This window comes from Patella vulgata, chromosome 7, assembly GCF_932274485.2.
Source record: "Patella vulgata chromosome 7, xgPatVulg1.2, whole genome shotgun sequence".
In the NCBI taxonomy this organism is placed as follows: domain Eukaryota; kingdom Metazoa; phylum Mollusca; class Gastropoda; family Patellidae; genus Patella; species Patella vulgata.
Genome location: NC_065885.2, coordinates 68,229,492 through 68,247,434, shown reverse-complemented (window position 1 = coordinate 68,247,434; position 17,943 = coordinate 68,229,492). Strand labels below are relative to the sequence as shown.

At 35.6% G+C, this 17,943-nt stretch overlaps 1 protein-coding gene across 5 annotated transcripts in view; it reads right to left on the bottom strand.

Moving 5' to 3' along the window:
- Positions 1–879: 879 nt before the first annotated feature.
- LOC126828523 (putative adenosylhomocysteinase 3) overlaps positions 880–17,943 on the bottom strand; it is a 149,943-nt gene continuing 132,879 nt past the window's right edge. For 4 of the 5 annotated variants that reach the window (XM_050558328.2, XM_050558329.2, XM_050558326.2 and 1 more), the window contains 12 exons: positions 15,534–15,659; positions 14,732–14,908; positions 13,416–13,462; positions 12,191–12,254; positions 11,806–11,894; positions 11,120–11,190; positions 10,400–10,494; positions 9,566–9,664; positions 8,662–8,730; positions 8,123–8,201; positions 6,997–7,117; positions 880–5,045 (listed from right to left, as the gene is read on the bottom strand). In XM_050558328.2, the coding sequence (XP_050414285.1) occupies positions 5,039–5,045; positions 6,997–7,117; positions 8,123–8,201; positions 8,662–8,730; positions 9,566–9,664; positions 10,400–10,494; positions 11,120–11,190; positions 11,806–11,894; positions 12,191–12,254; positions 13,416–13,462; positions 14,732–14,908; positions 15,534–15,659 (1,044 nt within the window). In that variant the 3' untranslated portion in view covers positions 880–5,038. Of the gene's footprint in view, positions 5,046–6,992; positions 7,118–8,122; positions 8,202–8,661; positions 8,731–9,565; positions 9,665–10,399; positions 10,495–11,119; positions 11,191–11,805; positions 11,895–12,190; positions 12,255–13,415; positions 13,463–14,731; positions 14,909–15,533; positions 15,660–17,943 lie in introns of those variants that run through there. The other variant, XM_050558327.2, reaches the window with a different exon arrangement.

Genomic DNA, 17,943 nt, shown 5'->3' with positions numbered 1-17,943 from the left:
AACTACCAAGGGATTATTTACGTACATTCTAATGTATACACAGGACCTCGATTTTTCCTCTCATCCGAAGGACTAGACAGCTGTCCTTGTCAGGCCCTCCGTTCTGCACCACTGACAAGGGGAACCACATTAAGAGTAGGCTGTAGCACTGCTGTCTGATAACACTGAGGATTTCACGCATCAATCTCGTTACTTTTTAATTGGAATATACTCATTGTTACGATAATAAACAAAGTCTTGATTATCCATTTTTAAGTGAAAAAGATCCTTTGGCAGATGGAATTCGATATAGGTGTAGGCAGTAGTGGCTTTCCGGCAGTTACGGTAGAATTTGATAGAAGAGCAGGCCGTAGCGCCGCTGTTCAGGAAAAATTTCCCTTATAGCGTATGCCAGTCTTTATCAGCCCCAGTAGGAGCAGAACCGTAGGATGTTAGACCACATTTTATTGTCTGTCCCATACATGCAGCCCCTGATAACCGGGAGAGGGGGGGGGGGGTTAATAAATCCCTAGATCCTTCTAGAAAAACCCTAAGAGAAAGTGTCATTTAAGTACTAACATCTACATTTGAAATAATTCATACAAGGGTTTGGGTGGCGGAATGGTTAAACATGTGCAGGTAGCATCATTAGGTCTGTCATTGAGTCAAGTGGCGTGGTTTTGATTCCCTGCTTGTATGTGACAAGGTGTAGGGACACCTTTCCAACCTCGTGGGTTTTTCTCTGGGTTGTCCTGTTTCTTCCCACTTCTAAAGACCCCTAAACACGAGCGAATTAATAAAATAAAATTTAACCATATGTTAGTCCCAAAATGACTTAGTTTGTTTTAAGTGGAGTCGCAATTTTTCTTTTTTCTTCTTACTAAAGAAAAACTAGAAATACAGAGAGATGAATTGATATTTTATTTCTCCCATTATACATTTTTACAATCTCTAATTTTATATTCCTTCTTTCCTCTGTCACTCCATGTTGAAGATCAAAGAAAAAGAAGTTAAAATCAAGATATATATATATACACACCTGCCTACCCATTCATCAAATTAAAAAAATTATTTCTATCTTTCAAAATATTATACATGATATGAAGAGCCGTTTCTCAGTATCAAACCTTGTCCAGGTTATGCGAACCTTCAATCCGATTAAAATACAGATCTAAATCTCATTTTGGTTTTTTTTAATACTTTCGATGGCGTCCACTACATGAAGATCTGATCGGTTGTAGTGGAAGGTTGTGTCAGAGGTCATACAAGCAGCTTTTGACCCTATGACGTCAGACATGCTAACAACTCGCTGCAACAGACCGTTTAATTGGCTAATCCCTCACATCAACCAGAACGCAGGTTATATAACAACTCTTCCAGAGTAGTAAAGCCAAGTAAAATTCAAAACTATACAAAACAAAACAGAATAGGATCTGCGTTTTAATCAGATTGGCGAATCTGTCGCAAAACACAATTAACGCCTTAAGTTGTCTGGAGGTGATGGTTTTGGGTGTAACGGTACCTTGTGATAGACAGGTATTATCAGGGGACGAATCCAGGTGTAATCAGATATAAATATCACAGGTTGGGAAATGGTTCTTGATTTAACCACACATGTATAAAAAAAGTTGGAACAATTTTTACTTTCCTCATTGATCCCAGTTAAACACTCAATAATCCACCACAACATGAACACTGTATCAAATGTTACCATGACACCCTTAACAATGTATCAAAGGTTACCATGACAACAGTTTTCAAATGTTACCATGACAATCTCAACAGTGTATCAAATGTTACCGTGACAACCTTAACATTGTATATAATGTTACCATGACAATCTCAACAGTGTATCAAATGTTACCTTGACAACCTTAACATTGTATATAATGTTACCATGACAATCTCAACAGTGTATCAAATGTTATTATGACAACCTTAACATTGTATATAATGTTACCATGACAACCTGTGCAGAATGTTACCAAGACAACCTGAGATATTTTAACGGTCTTTCGATATACTTTTAACAATCAATTGCTATAACTCTTTGATTTGCGTTAAAAATAAAATCATTGATTTTATATGTTGATTGATTTTCCTTGTAGGGTGAGATCACCAGGAAAAAAACGATTTTTCCCCCCCCCCCCCCCCACTGTTGTGCTCAAATCTAAACTTCAATTTCCGTTAAAATAGAATAGAAATAATACACTAGACTAGATGATCCCAGTTCAATATTTTATTTTTACTTAAATCAAAGAGGTTCAGCTCTATAGTTTTATTTTAACAATCAGAGTTTCTTAATCATTATTATTATTATTATACATCATTTAAATATTATATATATATCTATGTAGATATAATTAATATATTCCTTGATAATATACAATATATATCATACTAAAAAAAACAATACATTTCATATTTATACCATATTCTCCCAGAATCCGTTCACAAATTAATTTCAACCTTGTTCAATTTAATTCCAATACTAGTAAGGATTATTCCATTTAAAATTACCTGGGGTCGAATAGGGAGTCAAATTTTTATACAACCCCGTTCCTATAAAATATGTACATCGTCAGTAAAACATGCAAAAACATACACAATATTTCTCAAGAATCCAGTCTTTTCTTGAAACCCCTCTACCATTGAATCATTTTAAAACATAAGAGTCTGTTCCCACTTATCCACCCCCTACAATTTCAAATGGAATAGACCTGAAGTAATTGGTGGACAGATCCTGGAATACACTATGCTCTTAATGTTTTAACAATTTATGTTAATTCAAACAAAATCGTCTCTTTTCAATCCTTTAGTTAACATAACTAGTACAAAGTAATTATTAAATTTATGCGCATATTTAATAACATAATTATACGTGATGTAATAATAAGCATCATGAAGAATGTTGAAATTATTTAATTTATGCACATATTTATGTAAAATAACTATCATGAAGAATGTTAAAATTATTTAAGTTATGCACATATTTATGTAATAATAACTATCATGAAGAATGTTAAAATTATTTAATTTATGCGCATATTTAATAACCTAATTAATTATATGTGATGTCATAATGTTAAAACTTTTTACACGTGAAATGTTGACAACACTATTCTATGAGAACAATATGTTGACAACACTATTCTATGAGAACAATATGTTTTTAATTCTAATCTTTAATCGGCCAAACTCTCATAAATCAGATGGATACAAAATCATCCAGAAATTCCTACATTGCTGCAATATTTCAAAACACTGCAAAATAATTCACTGACAATTCTGTCATCATTCCGGTCAACAACCTTCTTCTGATATTCCAACATTTTCACCATGTATGCTTGTCTTCATAAAACTGGTTTCCACGGAAAAGTAGGATGTTAAATCCCATTTCATTTCCTTTGCGGACTCGAAATCATGTTCCATGACACGATAAACAAAATAACTTTTGGACGATTTTTTTTTAATATATCCACTCAATGTTACAAATAGATTGGTTCAATTTGATGTACATGAAATTATTTCGATGTTTTTATTATTTGAATAATGGTATTAAAACGTGTAATGATCTGTTCATAGGAAATTATCTTCCATGACCGTACCAAGACAGTACAATCGTTTATTTGCCCTTCAACCCTGCTTCATGAAACAAATTTTCAATATATATCATATATTATATACAAAATTAAAATGACTTATTCTCACGGCCATCGATTTATCTTCTACAGAAATATACATGTCATTAGAATACATTTCAATACTGTTGCTCTTCAAATAAAGGCATCCTACTTTCATTTTATATCATTTACAATACATTCGGGTCTTAAACAGGATCTCTGTTTCAACATTCCGTCGGTCAGACATTTTTAGTTGGGGTTAACAAGGCCAGAATTATGTCACCAGAAGTCAGCTTCATGAAATAGGGCCAATAAGCTTCCATTCCCTTTAATAGACTTAAACTATAAATATGTGGCATAGCCTGTTCTAAATAATACTTATAATTACCCTACTTTCATTTTCTTATTATATGTCTCATAGATTTGTACTATATTAGGGTTTGCGTTTAAATGACCGGACTAGCCAGCCAGGTTTTGGTTGGGGCATGGCAGTAGCGTAATTTAATATCATGGAGAAAAGAGAGATGATAAAGTACAACATGTAGGTTGATATCGCAGACCATGTCGTGATCGTGACTGGTGGACATCAGCCTTAAGTATAACTATCATACACACAGTTTTATAAAACTTGAATACCTTCTAGTGAAACATGGCCTTGCAAACTGCGTAAGCGTCCAACAGCCCTGCACAATGTGTTTAGTGAAACCTGGCCCTGCACACTGTATTTAGTGAAACACGGCCCTGCACACTGTATTTAGTGAAACACGGCCCTGCACACTGTATTTAGTGATACACGGCCCTGTACACTGTATTTAGTGAAACCTGGCCCTGCACACTGTATTTAGTTAGATATGATAAAAATTAAGGTAATATTATATGTACAACTACCATATATTGAGGCTAACAATACTTTAAAGGGGAAACAATCCAAAATAAGACTTTCATCTTTACCAAACATTTCTCGATCCAAAAAGAATTCAAACGGATTAATCACAACTTATGTTCATTTGAAGTTTACATTGCTTAACATTGATTTTATGCTGTAATCTGCAAGTTGTTCATATATATCCACTAACATCAACACCAAGATATTATGAAAATTCCCTTTTTTCTGATTTTATCGTCAAAATTACTATTTAAATAACAGCCAGGACAAAAACAAAGGGTGGTCTGACACCCAAATTTTCTCCATAATTATGCTATTTTTCATTTCCTATCTGGCATTGTTGTCCCTTTAATGTAAAATGAAAGTAGTCTCATTTCATCTGTCATTGTTGTCCCTTTAATGTAAAATGAAAGTAGTCTCAATAATGATATTTAAAGCATGTGCTAGTTTAAAATTATTTCCACAACTACATAAATGATGTCATGATTTTTAACATTTTCATTTCATTCATTCATTCTCTCCTTCTCTCATTTCCTTCCTTCATCTTCAATTAATATCTGAAATAAGAAAAAATCAAAAATAATAGAATGGCACTTAAACTCAATCATCAATAAGACTCCTACCAAAAACTAAATGTTTCCATGACAACATACAAATGACTAAATGTGAGAAATTTCTAATTGGCAAAATTCATACAACTTGGCAGGTTGGTGTGTGTATAAAGGTATATGATGATATCCTGAACAGTTTATGAGATATGCTCAAGAAACAACATCGGGCCTGAAGAAAGGACAGAATTTATTTCAATATCTCTCTCTCAACCTCATGGGTGTATTCTGGGTACTCTGTGGATCTGACCGGAAGACATGACAATAGAGAGAAGCCTATGTAATTAGAATGGAGTATGAATATTCATTACTTGTCTCTATGACAACACTCATAACAATCTGCTTGTCATTGGCTGGGGATAAATATGAATATTCAATTTGGAGGAGTTTTTGAATATAAATTACAAGTTCATTCTTATTGGCTACACACATAGTGTGATTAACTACAAGTAAGATTTACAATTATAGATATCAGAGAGAGAGGGTTTAACGTCCAATCCACACAAACTAGGTCATATTGGGACTAACATATAGTGCTCCTACGGTTAGGACTTTTTGTTATTCGAATAGCCGTAGCTATTAACCGGTTAGTAATCGTTAACCGTATGGTATCAATTTCAAACATAAAACAGAGCTTGTCAGGAGCTACGAGTCATTACTCGTGCGCACGCTATACTCGCCTTATAAAAGGCATTACACGCGCAAAAATTTCAGGAATTTTTTCAGACATGAACAATTCTTTAATGAAAATTTAAACTATCTAAGGCCGTAGCTATTTATTTACCTGGTTAACTTGGTTCATTTGAAACATTTTTTTAATTCAATATAACGATAATATACAAAACAATACTCAATTTCCCTTCGTAAGTGACAGACGGCGATAATATTACGATTACACAATGTTACTAAGAATAGAATAAAGTAAATTAGAAGGCGTCTATTGATTGGACAATAAAGAAATAATTCCTCGCTTGCAAGTAGAATTTTTATGATTGGTTAATTTAACTGAAAACCAAAGTAGAATTCATTCGAGAAATTACGAGATATGAAACGTGTTCAATGCCGTAACGAATCTAGTATAATGTCATTTTCTAGCCTTTATGATTATATTTTGAATGGTGGTTACGTTTTGAAGTAAATAATAAACAAGGTAGAATATAGTTAGAAATGCCGAGAAGTATTTAGATTGGATTAACAATAGCAAAAGACGAACAAGGTCCGTTGACTTTGCCGTATGACTACGACGAGTGCTATTAATAGTATCATTGTTTAGCAGTCGACATCGTTGGACGACTGTTACATTCTAAAATTTTCAAACATCAAATACAAAATTACAACGGGCAAGTTTTGTTATAAAGAGGAATATAATCAGACACAACTCTATGTAATGGGGGACATCTCCGAATAACCGTACCGTTGAATTCAAACCGTTTAACCGTCCAGTTCTAACCGTTTACGGCTATCCGACTAGTCGTAGGAGCACTACTAACATATGGTTCAATTTTATTTCAATAATTTGCTTGAGTGCAGGGGTCTTTAGCAGTGGGAGGAAACACGGAGGACCTGGCACCCCAAACGAATCAAAACCATGCCAGTTGACTCAATGACAGATCTTATGATATAACGTGCACAGGCTAACCATTTGGCCATCCAACCCCTGCATATCATAAAGTGAGCCAAAAATGTAAAATGTTTATAAGTGGCATTTTTTTCTGTCTGTTAGGCGTATGAAACTTTTCATGTTCATGAACAATATCAAAATTCTGAGTCACTTATCAATTATTTGCAGAGTTATTGCACTTGTCATCAAAAATCAAAAACTGGATGAGTTTATGAATATTTTAGTTGTTTACGAGGAAGGTTAAAAAGGGTCTGTTTTATTCAGCTCTAAATGTCTTACCTATAATAGTTAGGTTTGAAAGGGCCGGCTTTATTCAGTCCTAAATATTTGGCCTGATCATCTGACAACTCCGTTAAATGGGCGTCAAATGTTGGCAAATGTAAACTGGCGACATATTCATCTATAAAACAAAATATAATCATATTTACTCAACACTGCTAGTAAAAGGAAACACTTGTCTTATCTAGACGGATCATTTTAAATTACACAACAGTAGAAACAATATTTTAACAAAATGCCAACCCTGGTTTGAAACTAAACATTAAATACAGAAACTCCTGATAAAACAACACAACTAAACGATTCCCGAGCTGTAGTGTAAGCACGTTCTGGTGGTCCATTGGTATGTCTAATTAAAGTTACAATTTCATATTTTCTAAGAAATTATAGAAAATAATTATTTCTATGTCTTTTGCTCAATAGGTTATCAACTCACTATTATACGATCATAGGTGTCATTCTCACACTTAAAACTCATTTACACCGGAAATAATAACACAATTACCTCCCCTGTTTTCTATTCTCCACCATGGAGTAGCTTTTTTCAACGTTTGAATTTGAAGAGGAAAATGATATTTTTGCCAATTTCTCAACTGGCAATAGTGAATTATAGGATTAATAGGATTAACAAGGTACGACTGTTTATAGATACCATCTATTTTAAGGCTTTATTTAAATAAATTTTAAAAATATAACGTAAAAATATGAAATTGCAACTTTAACCTTCATATCTGGCAAAACTCGTCCGTAAAACGGAATATCAGTTTCCACTGATAAATTAGCTTCCATTGACTTCACGACCCAAAGCAAAAACGTGAATAATTTATTTTAAATTCTTCCTGTACGATCCACGAGTTTTTTGTTTAGAGAAATACCCAGGAAAGTTCATAGTTAAACTCTGTTTAGAGAAATACCCAGGAAAGTTCATAGTTAAACTCTGTTTAGAGAAATACCCAGGAAGGTTCATAGTTAAACTCTGTTTAGAGAAATACCCAGGAAGGTTCATAGTTAAACTCTGTTTAGAGAAATACCCAGGAAGGTTCATAGTTAAACTCTGTTTAGAGAAATACCCAGGAAAGGTTATAGTTAAAACTCAAATAATGAAAAGATTAAAAACTTTACGAACCCATCTTTTTAGGTAAGAGATAAACATCTTGTTTATAACGACCTTGTGGTGCGTTAAATAATTCTATTAGAGCTAACGCCTGTAATATAAATACATGTTTCACCATTATTATACATATTTATATCTCAGAGAAATGAAATCAGGTTCTGCTCTGAATGGGCTAATGAAGACAGGCAAATACCATATAGAATGAAATGAAATGAGGTTTAATGTCCTACTGTTCTGCTCTGTGACTGGACTAATGAAGACGGCCATATTACAGAGAAGTCGACAGAGTAAAATGAGGTTTAACATCCACTCGGGATTGACATACGGTTCAATTTCATTTCAATAATTTGCCTGCGCGTAGGGGTCTTAATGGCAGGTGACCCTACTCCTTGTCACATACAAACGTTTAAACCAGGCCACTTGACTCAATGACAGACCTCATGATACAACACACACTCGTTAACTATTCGGCCATCAAACCCCCAAGCAGACAGCTGAAACCCAAGGACCCGGAGAAACCCACAAGGTTGGATTAAAAGAGAGAATCCTACCTGTGTAGTGGCTGTTATTGATACAACAAAAGATGGAACAGAAGAACAGCTTAGATTAACCAGACGGCCCTGTAACATAAACAACAGTTGAAATATCTATATAGCCAAAATTAACCAGATACCTCATATGGTAACAGATCTAGCGTCCCATGTTCCGTTTCCCTCCCTCTGGCATCAGATGTAACTTGCCAACACCTGTTCCATTTCCCTCCCTCTGAAACAGATCTAGTCACCAGCACCTGTTCTGTTTCCCTCCCTCTGGTAACAGATCTATTCGCAAACACCTGTTCCGTTTCCCTCCCTCTGGTAACAGATCTAGTCACCAGCACCTGTTCTGTTTCCCTCCCTCTGGTAACAGATCTAATCGCCAACACCTGTTCCGTTTCCCTCCCTCTGGTTAACAGATCTAGTCACCGGCACTGGTTTCGTTTCCCTCTCTCTCTGGTAACAAATATAGTCACCAGCATCTGTTCCGTTTCCCTCCCTCTGGTAACAGATGTAACTTGCCAACACCTGTTCCATTTCCCTCCCTCTGAAACAGATCTAGTCACCAGCACCTGTTCTGTTTCCCTCCCTCTGGTAACATATCTATTCGCAAACACCTGTTCCGTTTCCCTCCCTCTGGTAACAGATCTAGTCACCAGCACCTGTTCTGTTTCCCTCCCTCTGGTAACAGATCTAATCGCCATCCCATGTTCCATTTCCCTCCCTCTGGTATTAGATCTAACTTGCCAACACTTGTTCTGCTTCCCTCCCTTTAGTAAAAGATCTAATCGTCAGCACCTGTTCCGTTTCCCTCCCTCACGGTTTCTGTTTCCCTCCCTCTCGGTTTCTGTTTAGTAATCCATGTTAAGGCCGATCACTCAGTTTTTATAATGATTCTGGTTGAAAAAGACTACTATACCTCTGCCAACATGATGATTCTTTTTCCATCTGGCCAAATGATATGATCAACTTGAGAACGTACTTTTTCCCACGTCAATTCTGGGGTTCGTAAACTGGCCTGAAATAAACAAAGAATCAAAGATTTTTAATTTGTAAACATTTCACAAATACAAGATAAAAAAAAGGTTATTTTGGGACTAACATATGGTTTAATTTGTTTTCAAAATTTCGCTTCCACAAAAAGGTCTTTAGCAGTGTAAGGAAATCTGAGGACCCCGAAAAACCCTTGTCATATACAAGCTGGGAATCGAAATGATGTCACTTGTTATTTCCAAAATCAAGTGTTTAAATATTCAAAAACATAAGGCACCTGTCAAAGACACCGGCAACAAAAACTGCGTCAAATTTGTTTCCAAATTAGGGGGGGTTGGATGGCCGAATAGTTGGCACGCGCATGTTGTATCATACGGTCTGTCATTGAGTCAACTGGTGGGGTTTCGATTCCCCGGTTGTATGTGACGAGGAGTAGGGTCGCCTGTCCAACATCGTGGGTTTTCTCTGGGTCCTCTCGTTTCCTCCCACAGCTAAAGACCCCTACGCGCAAGCGAATTATTGAAATAAAATTGAACCATATGTTAGTCCCGAAATGTTCTAGTTTGTGTCGAGTGGACGTTAAACCCCATTTCTCTCTCTTTCTCTCTGTTTCCAAATTGGAAAAATTTCTACTAATAGCTTGATATTCTCAAAGATATGATCCAGAAACATGACTTAAAGACAAGTCTGGACGAAACAGGTTTCATATCATTCAATGAAATTCGTTCGGCGCTGGAAGACAGAGCTTACTTTTACTTACCACATCTATTTCTGTATTAGAATGTCCCATATTACAAACAATGCAGCCATTTTTTAAACGATCAAGATGTTGTCTGGTGACAACATTCTTATTACCTGTATTTAAAATAAAATATATGTCAAAGATAGAAGAAACTAGTCTCAACTTCCACTTATAGGATACCTTTACAGGATACCCAGTCAACTAGGTAGTCTACCGGGAAACCCAGCCAACCAGGTAGTACACCAGGAAGACCCAGCCAACCAGGTAGTTCACCAGGAAGACCCAGCCAACTAGGAAACCCAGCCATCTTAATGATTAAGAAAGCAAATACAAAGCTAAAGGCTAGTGATTACAGATTACAGATACAGAAACCAGGGGGATGATGTTGGTTTTAAAAAAACGTGAGGAGGGAAAAAATAGAAAAAGTAAAAATGTACCATTTACCTACGGGGCAGTATAGATCAATGAAATTTCAATTCAACATAATTCTGGAAATACTGATTGAAATTGAAGTATTTTTGGACTGATATTTCTATTATAGATTCAACATTTACAATATTGTAGTTTGTACGGGATTCCGGTAAAATCAGGCTCTTCTATTTAATGACCTCCCTGTTGCTCTTATTTCTGTTTTTTTACGGAAAATAAAACCAGGGTAACACAAACAAGGTTGTGAATAAATTTATACAAGTAAAACTTTCTTCTCTACCTGTACAGGTAATTAATATATCCTCTTACCTGTACATGTAATTAATATATCAATCTGACGAATAACTTCATCTAATTTGACAACACGGAATCCATCCATACTGAAATATAAACCATAATATTAAATGAAATGGGGTTTAACATCCTACTTCGACTGGGCTATAATAAAGACGGGTATACGCCATACAGTGTGCTAATGAGGTAAATTTTGCTTTGATAGCGGCGCTACGGCCTACTATTATATCGAATTCCATCTGTCAAGGGATCGTTTATATGTTCACAGGATCTCACTTGTTCATCAAATTCTTGTCCGTCACAACTGACAAGTGGAAACCACGCTGGAAAAACCAGTGGCACTTTCTCAGAGAAGACATGATGTTATCGAGTCAGCGACATACTGACTGAGTCATAACAACAGAGGGGGGAACAAGTCATGTGACCTCTACTCTGAGTTAAGTCCCAGGTCGCCGCACATCGAGTTCCAAGTCGCTAACTTTAGTACCAAGTTTTGTCGAGTCTCAAGTCTTCATAAAGCCCGAGTCTTATTCAAGTCGCCAGTTCATCAAATGAGTCAGTAATTCATGTCGAATAAGGTAAGTTAAGAGTTATGCTTCTTCACTCGCAAAGTCTCGGGTCAAGTCGAGTCGCAAGTCGTCTCATTAATTTTAATACTGGCCCACTCCATACTGGTTTTCTACTAGATGATGAATACTTACCAAGCTTGTAAAGCACAAATTGGGTCAATTTCTGTCACATTAACGATAGCACCAAGACCTTTTAAAGCTGCTCCACAACCTTTACCAACCTGAAATCAACAATAGATCATTCTCAACTCAAGCAATCTCATTAATACTGATTCTGAATCATTTCTTTATTAGATGATTACCTAATTTAATTCTTATCATGTGGTTCTCAGAACTGGGGATAAACATTCGAAGCAAACAGACACACAGAGGTTAACATCCACTTGACACAAACTATGTCATTTTGGGACTAACATATGGTTTAGTTTTATTTCAATAATTCGCTTGCACGTAGGGGTCTTTAGCAGTGAGGAATCAAAAGCCCAAGGTTGGGAACCAGTGTTCTAAATGTACTTACCTCTCCATAACCACAAATTAAAACTTGTTTCCCACCAAACATTACATCCGTTGTTCGTTTTAATCTATCAATAGAAAAAAAAATACAAAAATCAAATACAGATATGTGAATTAAAAAAACATCAACAAACTTCAAATCAATAAATCATTTCTCATAAGTCAGTGTTAGAAATATATTTGGAAAAAAATTTGATTAAAAAATTCTATAAATGTATTTATTATTTTTAAATTCAAAGCGAACAGAGATTCAAATGATCATTAAAGAAAATTCTGCTGGTCTAAAATTAATTTAGTTTTTAAAAACCATTTTAACACGTAATAATATTTTTCCTGTGGTTTCAAACGGATCTGAAAATAAAATCATTATTTCCTGAAAACACAATACATTATATACAATATATTGACCTTCACCTTGTTAAAATTTGACCTTTCACCTTTGTTAATCATTTGGTGTTGCAAAAACCTTATTTTAAAGTCCTTTATCAAATCTAGTGGTTTCAGTCATTTTATATTCATATATCGCAGTTTTACAAAAGTCTAGCAGTAGTTGTCTCCCTTTATACTTGATACCCACGAACCAGTCCCTGCTTGATTTGTCCATACCAGCACATATCGGCTGACCACATTTCAGTAGTTTCCGCAGCAAGATGACTTGATTTAACCGGAAGTCAATTAAAGTCCAGCTGTGGCGTACGCCGAATCCACCACTCTGGCGGCAGTGGCAATTACCGGCGCAAGATGTTGAACATGTCATTGAGATAAAATTCACGTTATTTAGGAATGCCATAAAACACTAATTTTAAAGTGCTAAAATTAATCCAAATATTTCAAAGTTGAATTGGAGCTTTGCAAAACTAGATGTTCATATGTCCTTTATTTTTGTTATCAGTAATATTACTAATAATCATTTTCTGCTTATTTTGCGGTCCCTTACTGATAGTCATACTTTCAAGAATAATATTTTTGATTAAAATATGTCATGTATTATAATATTATTCGACACCACGCCCATATTGTTTATCAGCCGGCCGGGTCACTTGATTTGCTTTGATACGGTAACCTGATGGGCGTACGCTATGCAGAACCCTAGTGGACAAATCAAGCAGGTCCATTGATGAGTTAATGTAGTCATGACAACGATTACTATATACTGCCATATATGGTATCTGAGGACAGTAAAATAAGGTTTGTGAATGAAAGTTAAAGAGTATGAGCGAAACACTTACGCATCCAAAATGCTCTCTCTACAGCTATATAGATTATCGAACTTCGTCTAAAAAAATAAAAAACACGACTGCCACAATTTGTTGGCATAGCGACGGGGTGGTAGGGAGAAGGGGATCACATTCACTACATTCGCTCATTGGTTAAGACAACTTTTTCTTTCCATATTGATCAAACTTTTTATTTTTCAATTTGTTTGTTTACATTTTTTATTTATAAAATAAATCACCAAAAATTCAAGATTACGATGTTTTGGGTTATTTTATATCCATTTTTTGGGGGGACAAAAAGTTGAATTAAACCAAGGTAGCAAATCTAGTGAAAAAGAACTCCTCACCTCTCTAGAACGACGTCAGATTACAGGTCATGATTCAATCTCATCTTTAATTTCATATCCAAAATAAATTGAAACGAAGAAATCTCTACCCCCCCCACCCACCCCCCAATAACCAGTTAACCAAAACACAGGCCTAAAATCACAGTATCCAATGACAACATTTCAACTCAATATGTATCTTTTGGGACTCATTGTTATTGGGGCAGAAGCACTTCAAAAAGTGATTTGAAAGACGATTTATACCCTGATCATATTGACTGGTGTTACGATTTATCGTATAGGCTGTTCAGACGCTTACGTTAAACTGGTATAAAAAAACATCCACAGAGCCCTAAGCCAGCTGTAGTTACATCAATGGAATACAAAAGTGGGGCTAACAAACTAGTTTAAAAAATCTAGTTTGTTATCTGTCTTTTCGAAAAGCTGGCTTTTTGGTGACCATCTGAATGCGTCAGCATATAAACAGAGCATGCACAGTAAAGTTAACTTTATGACTCAATGACAACATGTGCATCTGGGTGATTAACTCAAACCTCTAAAAAGACAAGGCCAAAATAGTTAAGAGAGAGAGAAATGAGGCTTAACATTCACTTGACACAAAGTAGGTCATTTCAGGACTAACATATGGTTCAATTTTATTTCGCTAATTCGCTTGCGTGTAGGTGTCTTTAACAGTGGGAAGAAACCGGAGGACGCAGAGAAAACCCACGAGGTTGGACAGGCGACCCTACTCCTTGTCACATACAACCAGGGAACCAAAATATTTAAACTAGTTCAACTATTAGAGATTTGACTAGTTAAACTTGCTGCGATTAGTATATCTTAAAAGTTTTATTCCACTGGCTTAAAAACTCTGGTGTTTATCTAAACTGGTTTAACTTTTAAGCGTGTGAACAACCAAAAATAGTTTAAATTTAAAATTGTATGAAAATCTCAAGACAGCAGGAGAAGACGAGGCATATAGAAGTAAGTTTTATTCACCTTTGTAACGGAATCGTTGACATTCATGGCAGGAACGGAAAGTTTACCCGATTTGGAGAGTTGATATAATCGGTGTACGCCCGTCACGCTTTCTTCCACGATACCTTTTATCATGTTAAACATGGCTGGATATTTCTTCAACATAAGATGAGTTGCGTCCCCTCCATCATCCAAAATCTGAAATATAATTAAATGAAGATTAACGTTTTACTTTTCTGCATCGACTGGGCTAATGAAGACGGCCATACGCCATAAAGTGTGATTTTAGGGAAATTTGGCCCAGACAGCAGCGCTACGGCCTACTCTCGTTTCAAATGTCAAGGGTTTCTTTTTCGTGTACACCAATGTGTAGATTGGACCTCCGTACTGCACCACTGACCCGGAAACGTTCTCGTCCACGAGAAAACTCGAGACTTCCCAATCTGATTAAAGATCTGGCCTACACTACATGAAGATCTGAACAGTTGTTTTGGGAAGTTGTGTCAGAAGTCATACAAGCGGCTTTTGACCCTATGACATCAGACATTTGATTAACCAATCAGCATTGATGTTTCTAGTGGATTGATTACCCACAGGTCTGTGTACCTCACGCCTAAAGCTCGCCGTAACAGACTACTGTGTCATTGGCTAATCCCTCACATCATCCAGAACATGTCAATGATAACAACTCTTCTAGATCCTAGTGTTGTAAAGACAAGTAAAAGGAAATTTTGGACTATAAAAAACGAAACAAATTAGGATGTGTGTTTTAATCAGATTGGAGACTTCCATGCTAGCGAGCCAGTGTATTATTATATCTTACCATATTTGGTTGCCATCCTTCGGCGTTGACACATTTATCAATTGACCACCAGAAATCTTCTTCAGTTTCTCCTTTCCACGCAAAGATTGGTTGACTATTTTCAGCCAAGGCAGCGGCTACTTCATTCTACAATTATAACAAACAAATATAGATGAACGTCAGGCATTCTAATATACGAACCAGCATCAATATCGTCCATGTTAGCTTTTTAACAACAGGCTTTCTAGCATCATATTTATATAACCCTTTAGTATATGTAAATATTGTCTACCCCAGTTCTATAAAGCAAATTAGAGAAAGATAGGTTGCCAGGCAACAAAACATACACCCACAGCAGCTAATTCGTCCGCCAAGTCGACACGGGTTATCCAATATTTATTATTTTGTAGGCAATTTGGACAGTTACAAGACAATTTCATACAGATCAGATTATAATTTTTGTTGTTTGCGGGCTCACAAGGTTCTACAAACAGAAACAAGGGCCTTAACTCCAGAAGAAATAAACAGAAATTATTGAAATTAAATAGGCTTCTTCGTCTCACTGACTTAAACAACATATATCAATTTTAAAACAATTGGATGATAAATATAGACTATAGGGTGCTCACAAGAAATTGTTGTACGACAGACTTACGTACAGACGGACGGGGGCGATGGTAATATACAACCACGTTTCTTAACCTGATTTATTGTCTTCAAGTAAAAATTTACTCAAAATAGTTCGTCTTATTTTAACTAAAATATAGCCCTTTATAAAACTTTTGTTGTTTTAATATATCAAATACATCAATAAGATACTATGTGCAATGTTTTGTGTTTCTGGATCAGAGATATTTCTCATAAACAGTGATTGAAAGTTGAGTAAATTCTTAACTTAAGTCTGAATATGCTTCATTATTATTCTCAAACTTAATTTAAGAATTTATTCAAATTGTTCGCCTTATTTTAACTAGAATATAGCCCTATATAAAATTGAAAGTTGAATATATTCTAAACGGAAGTCTGAGAATGGTTTGTGGAACCAGCCATGTTTATTATCTAGTTCTGGAACAGGAGACAAGTATTTCCAGAGAAAACAATCGAGCTTTATAAACTTCTATTTTTAGACTTGATAATAGAAGTGTCTGAACTTCAATAATAATTACTTTTATTTTATTTCTCTCTCAGGCAGTTCAATCAATTTTTTGTGAAGATATTTCCACGTTCTACCTAAATTGATTATTTTCTTCACAAGCTGTCTCCAATATTCATTCCTGACTTTTATTAAGAAACAGGAAAATAAAATGGGGTTTAACGTCCTACTGTTCTGCTTTGACTGGGCTAATGAAGACTGGCTTACACCATACAGTATATGCTATGAGGGGAATTTTGCCCGGGCAGCGGCAATATGACCTACACTTATTTCGAATTTCAATTGTCAAGGGATCTTTTATTTGTGCCAATGTGTACATGGGACCTCAGTTTCCTGTCCCATCCGAACAACTAGACAGCTGTCCTTGTCAGGCCCTCCGTCCATCCTGCACAACTGACAAGGGAGAAACGACGCCAGGAAATCCCAATAAACTTGCACAGCCAAGATAACGTGTCTGCTATAAATACTAATAAAAGAAGAATAAGACCACGCCCTTTTCTGTATATGCCATATAGGAATTCATCATACACATAACAAGAAGAATTTAAACAATTCGTAAACATCTTTTTCCATTTTAAGATCAATACAGTTTCCAATCATCAATTATTACCTTTTAAGATCAATACAGTTTTTTCCAATAATTATTACCTTTCACGAGATCAATACAGTTATTTCCAATAATTATTACCTTTCACGAGATCAATACAGTTTTTTCCAATAATTATTACCTTTCACGAGATCAATACAGTTATTTCCAATAATTATTACCTTACTATTAATTCTCTCGTCCTGCTCATTTCATTTTAACGTTTATTAAACCAGAGTAGTGAATAGCAGATCAATGTTACACGTTTAATAATCTCGCGTTCAATTTAATTTGATAGTTTGCGGAGAAATAACGAGACTTGTTAATCTTATATCAATGAAATGAAAACATTTGTCGATTACATCACGCGTCTGGTCTGGATGATCTAACCTTCAGATCAATCAATAGGACGTTTGGCATAGTTTGAAATGAAACTGTGGTTCCAACATTGATGCGAGTAGAAGTTATTGTTCCTAGCTTGAACCATTCAAATTATCTCCGGTTTAACGTTTTACTATTCTGCTCCAACTGGGTTAATGAAGATGGGCATACGCCATTTGTCCCGACAGGGGCACTATGACCTACTCTTATATCGAATTCCAACTGCCAAGGGATCTTTTATGAGCACACCAATCTGTACACAGGACCCTAGTTAACTGTCCCGTCAGAATGCCTATACAATCTTGTCCCTT